We start from the raw sequence: 14,554 nt of genomic DNA on the forward strand, positions 1-14,554 counted from the left end.
AAAAAAAAAAAAAAAAAAAAAAAAGACTAAAAAGAATTCAAAACTGTTATTCTCAAAGAGACCTCTTCTTGTCTGGAAAGTCTGTATGTTATTTCCCCATTCTTTTGACCTTTACTCTCCCATAACGATGATTTTTCAGTGTTCCACATACCACCCAGATTTCACCTCCTCACAGGAACCCTTTCCCTGAGTATCAGATGAGGTCAAAGATATTTCACAGAGAAAGCAGACATCAGCAGACAAGAATCCAAGCCTCCATTCAACATCTGTAAATCTGATTCTTTATATACCCTTTTCCTTTTCACTTGTTTTAAGAGATAGTCATCTGTGCTCTAAGATCTTATCCGTCCAGCTTTCTCAGACCTCGATTATACCCATTCTCTCCTGCTAATCTCTTTTTTCTAATGGCCTTTCACATTAGCATTCAAATATCTCTTTCATGTTAATCTTCAACTTTATTTCTATCTACCAATCAAAACCAAACATTTTGACTAATACTTTTTGTCTTTGTCATATCATTCATATTCCTATCTTCATCCAGCCCCACCACTCACCTGAAACTTATTAAAGTTATGATAGCCTTGTAGTAAATGACAGTGAATTCTAATGCTTGATACCTCATCAGCATTCTACACTGTTTATCTCTACTTCCAGTCCTGTCCTCCCTATTTAAATCTCCTGAGTGCACTGCTCAGGCTTTGTTCAGGCTTCTTCCCCTGCAACATCCCCTACACACAACTGCAGCTGCAGGAAACTGCATCCCTTACCAAGGTAAGTACACATTTCAAATCTCTACCTTTAACTCTGTACTGTTTCTGAGCTCAAAATTTCATATATAAGTCTGTCTAGCAATGTCGGATGTCTCATTGTTACCTCAAACAATGTGGAACATAATTGTTCCTGTAGTTACCACCAGTATCTCACTAATCATTCAAAAATGGAAAAACTCTCAGATCTTATCAGACTTCTGGATTTAACTACCATTTTACAACAAAAGTATGCGATGGATCATTTTAAATAACACAATAAGGATGCAATCAAAAAATGTGGAAAATTTTAGAAGGCTACTTTTTTGCAAAAAAAGAAAAAAAAAAGGAAAGCACAAACAAAATAATCTAAGGGTAGAGATTTAAGAGACTGATCAACTAACTAGGTTGGATGAGCAGATCTGGTACTAATCGTCATTCAAATAGATTAACCAGTACCCAGGATGCTATTCAGTGATAAAGTGGGAATCCCTAAGTTCCATCCCCAGAAAAACAACAGTATTTATATTATGGCTTATATCTTGATGTCCTCTGAGAGCCTCATGCCTTGTAGTTGTGGCTTTTAAAAAGTGACTGGATTACAGGGGTGTTAAAGCTGATTCACTGTTAGGAGGTAGCATCTGGTAGGAAGAGGCAGGTCACTGGGGATGTGAGCTGGAAGAGTTTATCTCCCTCCACAGCACCTTCCTTGATGTTCTTCTCTTTCCTTCCTGGATGCCAGGTCACAAGCAGTTCTCCTCTGCCATTCCTCTCTCCCAAGTTGCCCTGCTTTTGAACCAGCAGACAATGGACCAAAGCCTTTACAAACTATGAACCAAATAAATCTCTCCTCCTTTAAGTTGTGGACATCAGGTATTTTGTCACAGCAGCAAAGAAAATAACTAAGACAATTAATAATACTAAAAATAGATTAAACAGTGTAGGAAATAATCAGGTAAAATTAAAACACCAACTAGAATTAAGTAATATTAAGATAAGTATTTCTAAGACGTTGCTTTAAAATAATCAGGGCACAGCAGATAAAATAAGATTGTTCATACGCTGACAACTGTAAAAGTTTTGTGATGAGGGCACATGAGGATTCATCATATTCTTTCTCTAATGTAAGATACGATGTTTACTATAATAAAATTTCAGTGTATCTCATGTGAACAAAAATAAAGAGAATAAAAAAATTTTCCACTGCCATGAACTCCCCTCACTTTGAACACATCCCATTCATTCTTGCCACTTTCTGAAGCAGGTCTGGAAGTTTTCTTTGTGAGTATCTTCAGTTGCACTCTTGTGGCTGCCTTAGTGTCCTAAATCCACTCAAAACTTTTCTGTGTCATTTTGACTTTGGGAAAAGCCAGCCAATGCACAGTAATTCCGTGAATAAAGTGAGTGCAACCACACCATAACGTTTACATGAGCCTGCCTTTCTACTGGTATTTCTAGCACACTACAAATACACAGAGGACTTCTTCAGGAACTGGCAAAAATGACAGGATGTGTCTCAGGAAGAGTATTCTGAGGGGATAAGGGGAATGTCTTTCACTGTAATAAAATTGTTATTTAAATACATACCATATTTTTCAATCACACCTCATAAATATACGAATGAACATATGCAACTTTCATTTCTCCCACTCTCACTGCCATCACCGTACTCTAAGTCACTAATATCCTTTTTCAAATTTTTTTTTATTTTGAATTAACTACAGTACTCAATTATTTCATTTTCCCAGTATCAAGCTTTCTACCTCCAAATAATATCTCTTCAATATTCAAAGGACTATAACAAATTCTTCACAGACATTTTCACATTAAACTTCACAGCAATCCTGAGGTACAAATATTATAAAGATACATAAACTGAGCTAAAGAAAGATTAAATCACTGAATGTTATCACCCTTTCACCTTTCTTTATGTTTCAGGTATATCAGTTGTGTTTTCCAGTCTCTCTCATATTTAAACTTCTCTTGCACATTAGCCACTTTTGCTAAACAACTCTGCCTTCACGTCACACTTAACTTGACTCCTGTTTTATTCGAGCCACGGCTTAATGATTTACTTAATGACTTTGCTGAATCCCCAAATTAGAATAGCTACTCCTGTGATAAATGCCCAGCACATTCTGCACTTTCCTTTTTCTAATCCCTATAACACTTGTAATAATTTCTTCATTATCTCCCTTTCTAGGACATTTAAGACAGAAAAGCTGTTTCCTTATTTACTACAGCACAGTGAAGTTGCAAAGACTTTTACTCACGGTCATTGTCTGTTAATTATTCAATTATGAGGGATCAGGGGAAAAAGGAAGTAGAAAAAAAGAAATTTGCAAATTAAGGTCAATGTCAAAAAATAGGACAATGATGAGAATAATGTTTAGCTTCTGGAAAGGTTCAAGTGGTGATTGTGGGAGTAGGTGAACGAAGTTTCTGGTTTACTAGATTTGCTCTCTCTCTTGAACTACTATGATTATAGTCACATTCTTCAAACTCTACATTTAAGATTTACATATTTCATTGTGTTATGTCTCAACTGAAGACACATAGGGAGGGAAAAGAGAGGGGAAAGAGAAAAGGTTAAAAAAAGAGAGGAGGAAAGACTGCAGTACTTTTAGATGATATGAGCTTCAAAGAGGTGATAACTGAGTCAGGCATGGTACTACACACCTGTAAACCCAGCAGGAGGCTGAAGATCCTGAGTTCAAGAGTTACATAAACTGTTATAAAATGAAATTCCAGAGGCATAATCACTGAACAAAGTTCTTGTGCACATCCGCTCCTCTTGGCCTTAGACAACTTGGCCTTCACATTTCACTTAGCTGACTCCTATTTTATTCTTTGATCCATAGCCTGGGTATATTATTGAGCCTCTGCCTCAAAAAGTATGAGGGGGGAGCACTCCAGATGTATTGATGTGGAGAGAGGAAGTCAAGACACTGAAGGCCTTGAGAGCCAGTCAGTGTGGAAAGTAAACACTGCTGCTCTCACTTTAGATTAAATGCAACCAGGAAAGGGGCCATAATGAAACAGCTGTGATTAAGAAGATGGTAAGAGGGCTGGGATTTGGCTCAGTGGTTCTGACGCCTGCCTTGCAAGCATAAGGGCCCAAGTTCGATTCCCAGTATCAAAAAAAAAAATGATGATAAGGGCCAGGGTTTAGCTCAGTGGCACCTGTGCCTGCCTCTCCACAAGCACAAGGTCCTGAATTTGATCCGCAGAACCCAAAACAAAAGATGATAAAATGAAATTCCAGAGGCATAATAACTGAACAAACTAATGCTTTGAAAGAAAAATATTATTTATACAAATCATAGGGACATACCTTTGTAGCATATGTAGGTTTTTCTATTGCTTCATCACCAATGAAGAAGTCTAGATCATCAACACCTTTCATCACCCTCCTCTGAGCTTGGTCACCTACTTTTGCTGACTCCTTAATAGCAATACCTTTAAAATAAGACACGTCAAAATTTTCATTTCCTTCAAATGACATAATGTTTAATTTATGCTTCTTCCATTACAAAATATTATAATGCAAAACATGACCTAGCATATTTAACTTGTTAAATTGATGCACAAAAGTTTTAAGAAACCCACAACAAAATTCACTTTACATAATGAAATTTCAGGTTCCATTCAGAGAAAAGGTTTGAAATGTAAAAGTCAAAAATAGAAATAATTCTGTGGGAAGGTTTTAGGTGTGTGTGTGTGTATATATACGTGTGTGTGTGTGTTTTTTTTTTTTTGTACCGGGGATCAAACTCTGGTTCCTCGGCTTGTGAGGCAGGTAGCAGAACCACTGAGCTAAATCCCCAGGTCAGCTGTATTTTTTAAAACTATGTAAGATCTGCTGGCCATGGTGGCTCATATCTATAACTTAGTGAAACTCTGACTTAAAATAAAAAATAATAAAAGGTCCGCAGAGGGTAGGGAATTTAGTTTAGTGGCACTGTGCCTGCCTCACAAGCGCAAGGTTCTAAGTTCAATCCCCAGTACATACACAAAAATATGGGGGGCCAGGGATGTACTCAATGCAAAGGCCCTAGCTTAATCCTAGGTTCAAACAAATCACCAAGAGGGCCAAAAATGTAGCTCAGTGGTATCATGCCTATCTGGTAAGCAGAAGGTCCTGAGCCTGATCCTGGATACAAAAAAAAAGCAAACAAACAACAACAAAAAACCTAAGACCTATTTTGTTTCTGAATAAAATTAAATTTCTACCAAATACACATTTGATGAACAATAAGAAATAATGAAAAACAATAGCAAATAAAAGGAAAATTACAAGGTTGATTTTTAACAACAAACTTTCTTCAGAAATACATCTCTTTAAATATTTAGAAATTCAATACCTAGTGCCAGAGGTAGAATCTGTTGCATACAATTTAACAAAGTTAGGATTTTCTAAATACATTAACAGCTCTTCATTCAAACAAATATGAATGCATTTAAGTTAATCTAGTAGTCTACTGTTATTTCTATTTAACAATTACATCCTTAAGAAAGTAGAAAAATAACAAGAAAAATAATTTTTAACTCAGTCTACTTCTAAATGTTTAGCGTTTCACTCTAGTAATGTTTATAAAATATATAGACATCCAGATGGCTTGCTGAAAAACAAAGACTTATAAAACAACTTTAAACCATACATTATAGCTTGTATCTAGATGCTTCCTCCACCCCTCAAAACTTCATGGGGTCACAGATGAGGCTTTCCAGAAGTGGCTGGATCTAGGATGTGTGAATACTGATTAAGGGTGTGTTTCTAGGATTAAGGATGTATGGTTCTTGCTTAATTCACTACTGGCTTACCATGGCTCTGGGTGTGCATGGTACCACCCAAAAGGCTTGTAGCCCAAATGGAATAAAAGATAAAAGGAATCTTGCTGCTGGCTGCTGCCCTCTCCCTGCCATGCCACTGATTGTTCTCTGCAATGCCCCTTTGTTATGCCACTTTGCCTCAGAGCCAGCCAACTATATGAACTGAAACCTCTACAAACTGAGTGGCAATAAACCTTTCCTCCTCTAACTACGGGTGTTTGATGTTTTGTCTCAGCAATGAGAACAATAAGATACCAAGTTATCATAACTATAGGCTTTCCACGTCACACATCCATGAGAAGGGCAAAGTATCTGATTATAAAAAATGCATCTACATCTCTGAGACTGGGTAGAAAATTCAAAAGTCCAAAACTTTCCTATAGTTAGCACATGAATTTTTTTTTTTTTTTTTTTTTTTTTTTTTGGGAGACAAGGTCTCACTATGTAGTTGAGACTGACCTGGAACTCACTATGTAGCCCAGGCTGGTCTTGAACTCACAGTGATCCCCCTGCCTCAGCCTCCCAAGTGCTGGGATTACAGGCATGCACCACCACACCTGGCTTAGCACATGAATTTTTAACATGATACAACTATTCATAAAACAGATAATGAAAATTAAGAATGAAAAGATTCAATGATAATGAAATCCTAATGTTCAGAAAATGGAAGACTCAGCCATTTAAGAAAGAACAGAGGCAAAAAGTAACTTTTCAAAGATGGCAGTAACACTTTAGTAATCTCAAACAAGCCATCACAACACAATGATTTAGAAAAGATGACACATTAAGACATTACATAGTTATCCCCGCTATGGACTAAATTCTCCTCAAAGATATGTTGAAGTCCTAACCTCCGAGAATGTGATCCTCTTTGGAAATAGGGGCTTTCAAGCTAAAACAAGGTTATACTATGGCCTCTACAGGCATGGCTGGTATCCTTATATAAAGAGCAAATATGGACACAGAGAGTATTACTGTTTAGATATGGGTATCCCCTTCAAGTGTCTGGAAGATGAATGGATCATTGGAGCACTATATTCATCAGTGGTTAGTCCACCAATGAGTTCATAGCTGACTTGCTGTTACTGTTATGTATGAGGTGAGGCCTGGTTAGAGGTGACTCACTTGGGGCATGATTTGGAAGGATATATCTCCTTCCTCAGCTGCTCTCTTCTCTGCTTCCTAACCACCCTGACATGAGCAGCTTTCCTTTACCAGGCATTTCCACCATGTTACTTCTGCCTTGGAGCCTGCCACCCATGAGGAGTGAAACCTCTAAAACTGGAAGGCAAAATAAACCTCTTCTCCTTTAAGACGCAGGTGTCAGATATGGTGTACCAGCAACAAGAAAATGATTTGAAAGACAGACATAAATTTGGATTCAGAGAAAATAATGGAAAGACACAAAACAAAACAGCCATGTGATTAAAATAATATATCTACTAGCCAAGGAATTCCAAGGATTGTTGAAAGCTACAAAAGGAAAGAAAGGTTTTGCTCTTAGAGCCGACAATAAGAACATGGCCCTGCTGATAATAGCGACTTTGTACTCTGGTTTCTGTTGTTTTAAGCCACCTAATCTTTGGGTCTTTGTTATGGCAACCTTTGGAAACAGGCAAATACAGTGGCCTAACATTAATCTCAAGTATAATTCAAATGCAGTGGTACACAAACTTAATTCTTTCTATGATTTTGGTCACAAATTGAACTGGACAAGAACTGAATTAATTAAATGGTGAGGTTCAATGTTGACCTTATGTGGAAATTTGATTTAGTTCTTGCCCAATTTAGTTTGCAACCAGAATTGTGGAAATAATTAAGCTAATGAGCCAAGGTTCTACTATATTTAACTGCAATATAAAGTCTCAAGTACAGGACCAGCCTATAGAAGAATATCTTCATTAGTAGCAATAGAGCAAAAAATTGTCTCCATAGTCTTAAAATAGACAACCAATTCTACTACTGACATATAAAGATGGAGACAAACAAGGAAAAGCACAACTGTCCTTCAGTAAACAAGAAATACATAAGGATAAAACAAAGGGAAAAGGTAATAAGAGTGCCACTAAACTATGAGCACTAGAATCACATTAATGAATTACTTCATTAGTATCATCTAAAACTCACTCCAGACATACATTTCAAAAAGTATCAGATTTAAATTGTTACATAACTGATTCCTAGAAAGGCATATCAGAAAAATGTTAAGTGTAAATGTCAAATGGGTTTAAAGTGAAACATACACACACACACACACACACACACACACACACACAGATACACACACATCCTTAATATATATACATATCAAAAGAACTAAATACATTTGGCCTCTAGCTAAAATTTTAACACTGTATTTTATATACTTCACACATTTAATATTCTTACAAGTGACAAAATAGTTCAGTATCCAACAAAGGCTACAGACCTAGTTTTTGACAGGCCTAATAATTCTTCTTTATTCTCAACTTCATTGATTTTGAGATATAAGCTATTTATATTACTTAGTATATTCATTTTTCCATTTTCTTATTTTCATAAATGAACAATACCAAAAAATTCAAATAGCCATATATATACTGCTATGAAAAATTAGCGACATTCTCAAAATCAAACTGTCCAAGAGCTGGCATTATCACGTAATGGCTCAAAAAGTTTGCCATTTAATGTTTAAAAGTTCTTTTGGTTATTTTTTGGTTGTTTTGTGTGTGTGTTTTTTTTTCTTTTGGCAGGGAGTGACACTTCAGACTGAACCCATGATATTCACACTGAACTCATCCTAGCCCTTTTTATTTTGAGACACTGAGTTGCCCAGGTTGGGCATGAATTTGCGATCCTCCTGCCTCAGCCTCTCAGGGTGCTAGGATTAAAAGTGTGTGCCGCCATACCCAGCTACAATACTCTTACCATGACCACAAGACAAATAGATAAGAGGTATTTCTGTACAATGTATAAAAACAATGAACTGATTGAAAATTAAAATTATGTTCATAAAGCTACAATAGCACTTTAGCTAATAAACAAGAACCCTAAGAAATTAAATGTGATAGTATTTTTTTTAAAGCTACTGAAAGACAGTTGATGGTCAGCAAACATGAATTTAACCAAAAAAAAAAAAAAAAGGAAAAAATGAAAAACATTCTAAAAGCATCATGCACAAAGCCAGAATGTTTATATCAGAAAATGACTTAGGATGGTTAACAATGAAAGTGAGATTCCCCTTTTCATTTTGAAATACAGGAACCTGCTGGCGATTATCAACATGAACAGGTCCTACAGACAATAATCATAACTGAAATCCAAAGAACAGTCTTTGTAGATGTATTACTAACTAGTTTTATCCACACATTAGCGACAGTAATATACTCAATGCAGAGAACTGTATAATTATCAAGTGGTGTCTTGTCTGTGTTAGTTCATTCATTTTTTTTTTTTTCCAAAGAGATATTTGGAAAGTCTGGGAATTTAGCTCAGTGGCATCACACCAGCCCCAAAAGTGCAAGGTCCAGAGTTCAATACCCAGTACCAAAAAAAAAATGTGAAAGAGATATTTGGTAGATTTCTTAAAGGGAGAAATGAACAGAGAGCTGAAATGGTCAGAGGTATAGAAATAAGGCCATATTTACAAACTGGTAAATTGTGTTTTTAAAGGACTGAATCTTACAGAAGGCCAGAAATTATTACCTCATTTACTGTGATTATTTGAAAAAAGATCTTTAAATCAGCTCATTTGTGGATTAAAATACATACTTACAGGAAGGGATGATAAATTGTGGTTCTGTATTTCCAGCATATCCTAGTTTTGTGTATCTGTAAAACAAAAAAAAATTTTACAAAATGTCACTAATATCTTAGTGATTATAATTCCTTAGAGTTCTATTTCTTACAAAGTAAGATTTAATTATAAATTAATATACAAAATTCAAAAATAACATAACAAAATCATTTGCTACAATCTTGCTTATAATAAGACACTTCGAAATATATAAAGGGGAAGAATATTAGTTCAATATTACAAAATTTATAACATGGACTATAATGCAGGTATAAAAAGACTGAGGAAGACTTTACATACTGAGAAGGAAAAATCTCCAAAATATATTTAACTGAACAAAGCAAGGTACAGAACAATGTGTTTAAAAAGAAAGTGACAAAGGCCAGGGATTTTAATCAGTGATGCCACTGCCTGCCTTGCAATCGCAACATCCTGAGTTCAATCCCCAGTACCACAAAAAAAAAAAAAGTGACAATATTGCTATTATTCTATATTCAAATCCACTGCTACATAGCAGGCAGGTAAACTGCTATGACATTACTGGACTCTTAATTAAATTTCTGCAAGTGTGTTTTCCAATACAAAAAGAAATATCTCTTTGGGATATGGTTTAGCCCCAAAACTAAATTTAAGAACTGAGCAGGCCAAACAGATCAAGTAAGTGAAAAAACAAAAAAGTAAGTAAAAAATATACATTGTTTAAAAATGTGCCACTGCTCTAATGACTAAAATTTCAAGGTTCTCCATTGTCCATGTTTAAAGAAACAAAACAAAAACTCACTTCTTTGCAAGGCATACAAAAAAAATCCCTTTAATGTTTAGTGCCAAACAAAGGACTTGGCCTTTGGACAGCTAGTAGACATTGTGATTTCATTTCTTCCTATTAAGCTTTTCTAATGGAATAAAATGGCTTGAATTTTTCTTAAACTTCCCTCTGGATCTATTTTGTGTAGAATTCAGACTTGAGACAAACCTTCCATTTGAAAGCTAAACAAAAAAATCTGGAGATTCACAATTTCTATCAAAATTCAAATAATGTTTTCACAGCAATACAAAAATCCATCCTAAAATCCATATGCAATCTCAAGGAGCCCTAAATAGCCAAAACAAACTTGAAAACAATAAAATGGGAGACCTCACACTTAATTTCAAAGCTTTCTACAATGCACCAATAACCAGCACAGTATGGCACTGGCATAAAGGCAGACATAAAGATTAATGAATAGAAAAGAGAACCCAGAAATAAAACCTCACATTTTTCATTAGATATTTTCAACTAGTGTGCCATATTGGCTCAAATGAGAAAAGAACAGTATTTTCAAAAAAGGTACTGGGAAAACTACATAGGCACATACTGAAGAATGAAGGTGGATCTTTACATCACATACAACAATTAATTCAAAATAGATGAAAGACCTAAATACTGGAGTTAAAAGTACAAAAGTCTAAGAAGAAAACATTGAAAAGTATTTTGACATGGATCTGGCCATATTTTCTTAGATATAACACCAAAAGCACAGATAACAAAAGAAAAAAAAAAAACAGATAAACCAGGCTTCTTCAAAATTAAGGACACTACCAACATAGTGCAATAATGGGCCACAGAATAAAAAAAATCATTTGCAAATTATGTATCAATATCAAATTATAATATGAAATTATGGATCAATATCCAGAATATATAAAGAACCTCCACAACTCAACATCAACAAAAATATTCCCAATTTTTAAAAAAGTAGACAATCACCAATAGCACATTAAAAAGGTTCAACATCACTAATAATTAAGGAAATGACAATCAAAACCACAATAAGATACATGTGACATCCATTAGTATGATTATTTCCAACACAAAAGAGAAGTACTTACTAAACAGTGTCATTTTCTAAATTATTTTAAACAAAACACCATAAAATGAAAAACAACACTATCCTTATTTTATTAAACCTTTAAGGACAACATAACAGTTTGAGAAACTAAAGCAAAACAATGTTCCTATGTGACTTAGGGAATCAAGTTAAAACACTGAAAATCTTCTGGACCACGACGGTAATGAGATAAATCTATAATGCTGATTTTGAATAAGGGGGCAACAGACTTGGCAACTGCTCAGAGATGAGATTATAGAGAAGAACTCAAAAGCCTTTTCTGAAGTTACCAAGTCTCAGAGATTAAAAGAATAGCAGTAGAAAAATAATGAGGTTAGGTAAATGAGGAGGCTTAAACTGTTAGAAATGAATAGCAAAAGATAAATGAGTTTTATTCAAGAAATACATAATGAGTCTATCACACAGTCACTGGCTGTAGGGAGAAGTTCACTTGGAGACAGTCATCAATAATGCTCTTTTACTCTTACAAAGTGAAATGAAATAAAGTGTTAATGACCGATAATGTTGGTAAATACAGGTATTATTTAATGTACATTTCTAAAAGATAAATCGATTTAATAAAATCAGTTACACTTGGAATGCAAAAAGCATTAACATTCCTTATGTTATTTTTAATTTTAAAAATTCAAATGTTTACTTATTAAAAGTATAGAAAGGATTAATTTTACTTAATTCAATGGTTCTCATTTCTTTAAAACACATCTCATAGTAAATAAGATATTTAGAAATACCAACAAAACATCAATAGTAAACCATCAGATGAAAATAAAATCTTTTAAAACATACATTTAACATATACTCCAATTTCTCAAAAAACTAAAATTAGAGGTTCCATTTGGACCAGCTATTCCTCTTCTTGGTATCATCCCAAAGAATTAAAAGCATTAATACCACAGCGATATATGCACCCCTATGTTTAAAGCAGCTCTGTTTGTAATAACTAAATCTTGGAAAGAGCCCAAATATTCATCAACCAATGCGTGGATATAAGATTTTTTTTTTTTTTTAAATTTGGAAGGGCGAACTAAAAGCATTAATACCACAGCGATATATGCACCCCTATGTTTAAAGCAGCTCTGTTTGTAATAACTAAATCTTGGAAAGAGCCCAAATATTCATCAACCAATGCGTGGATATAAGATTTTTTTTTTTTTTTAAATATGGAGAAGGTCGAACTTCAGACCCTTATGGCTAAATGGATGGACCCTGAGACTATACTCTTAAGTGAGACAAACCAGACACACATGTTTAAATACCACATTGTTTCTTTGATGAAAGAAACAAAGTGGAAATAAGGACTAAAATGTATAATAGATTAGAAAATGTTCAAATGGGAAGAGGAATAAGTACCCTGTACCCAACAAAAGATAGAAATGGCACTTGAATTTTTCCCTACAAAAATCCATCCCATACTTTTCTACTGTAAATTTGTACTTTAGCATAACAGTAGCTGGCTGTGAGTCTCACTAGCTGCCCCTGAGATACTGGAAGCAATCTGGAAGATATAGAAAGCAATCTGCACTTACTCATTTGGTAGAAGGAACACCAGGGCATGTGCACCACATGTGCAAAAGTGTCAAACCAAGATTTTTACCCACATAATGCTCCATGTAACAGATTTTGTGCACGTTTTCCTGGACATCACAGGGGGTAAAATACACCCATTATCATTTTTCTGTTATGTAAACATGTCAGGTACCATACTGGAATGTGGGTGTGGCTCACAGTACCTGCACCTGGAAAAACTAGGCACACAATTCAGTACAATGTCATGTGAAAAACTAGATTAATATACTTTAGAGGAGGTCAAAACGAATCATCAGGCGACTTGTACATAGATGACGATGATGAATTTTACGATGGCCATGTGTGCCAAAGTTTTGGTGATAGTGAAATGTAGCAAGAAGTGACCAATGCAGACACAGGGAATGAAGACCTCCTTTACTCAGATGACAAAGGAATCAGCAATGTGAGTATTTAGTTGACTAGTCAAAATTGTACAAAATGGTCACACAACCAAATGGATGATCCATTCAATGTTAGAACTAAGTCTAAACATTATAAGGATCTCGGCAGGGGTGAAACCTACTGGAGAGAATGCCAAAACTGCCCTTCAATGTTGGAAATTATAATAGATGAAATGCTACAAGGTGTTGTGAATTACACAAATGATGAGATACTAGTACAATTTCTGTATACACCAACAGCCATACTCAAAAGTGTTTACTGCTGGGCGTGGTGGCGCACACCTATAATCCCAGCACTTGGGAGGCTGAGGCAGGAGAATCACTGTGCATTCAAGACCAGCCTGGACTCCATAGTGAGTTCAGGGTCAGTCTCAACTACACAGTGAGACCCTGTCTCTAAAAAAAAAAGTTTATTTTGACACCTCACTATCAGAACTGAAAGCATTCACAGATCTGCTGTACTCAGCAAGGCTTTCTCATAATTACAGGAATGTAAAACACTGATGGAGAAGCCCTGGGTGTGAGCTTGAGATTTGTAGTATAACAATGACAATGAGGAGATTTGATTTCCTTCAAATTTCTTTGAAGCTAGCCAGTAGTGGCATATGCCTCTAATCCCAGCACTTGGGAAACTTGAGGCAAAAGGAACAAAACCCAATGAGTTCAAGGCCAGCCTGAGTTCCATAGTGAGTTCAAGGCCAGCCTAAACTAGAAATGATAATCTGGCTATTATCTGTTCACTGTTTGAGAATTTTTGTGGCTAATTATCAAGGAATTCACACACCATCTGAATATAACTATTGATTAACATCTTGCAGCATTACCTGGTCACTGTAGCTTTAGGCAGTATATGCCAAAAAATCCTCAAAATACAGTATAAAAATATATGCCCTGGTAATACAAAGACATATTATACTTTCAATTTAGAAATTTATCCTGGAACTCAGCCACCAAGTCTTTATTTGTATAGTAATAAACCAAATGATGTTGTGAACAGACTTGTTGCTCCCATCTCCCAAACTAATGTGAACACGACATTCAACAATTGGTTTACCAGTAACCAACTGAGGTTACATTTGCTAACAGAGCACAAGTTGACCAGCATAGGAAGTGTGAACAAAAACAAAGCAGAAGTTCCCAATGAAATGTTGCAAATTCAAAACAGAGAACTGTATAGTACAATCTTTGGATTTCAGAAAAATGTAACATTGGCTTCATATATGGCAAAGATAAACAAACTGGTACTGCTTATGTCAATAGAACACCATGATAGAAAAATTGACTGGGAAACTTTGACAAAAATGAAGCCTGAAAAGGTAGACTTTTACAACAAAACCAAAGGCA

At 35.3% G+C, this 14,554-nt stretch overlaps 1 protein-coding gene across 3 annotated transcripts in view; it reads right to left on the reverse strand.

The window, feature by feature from the left end:
• Nucleotides 1-14,554, reverse strand: part of Actr3 (actin related protein 3) — a 64,328-nt gene that overhangs the window by 33,959 nt on the left and 15,815 nt on the right. For 2 of the 3 annotated variants that reach the window (XM_010606215.3, XM_033757223.1), the window contains exons 2-3: nt 9,334-9,389; nt 4,081-4,205 (exon numbers count right to left, since the gene is read on the reverse strand). In XM_010606215.3, the coding sequence (XP_010604517.1) occupies nt 4,081-4,205; nt 9,334-9,389 (181 nt within the window). The remainder of the gene's footprint in view (nt 1-4,080; nt 4,206-9,333; nt 9,390-14,554) is intronic. The other variant, XM_033757222.1, reaches the window with a different exon arrangement.

This window comes from Fukomys damarensis, unplaced genomic scaffold (genome assembly GCF_012274545.1).
Source record: "Fukomys damarensis isolate Sample0158 unplaced genomic scaffold, DMR_v1.0_HiC HiC_scaffold_29, whole genome shotgun sequence".
In the NCBI taxonomy this organism is placed as follows: Eukaryota; Metazoa; Chordata; class Mammalia; order Rodentia; family Bathyergidae; genus Fukomys; species Fukomys damarensis.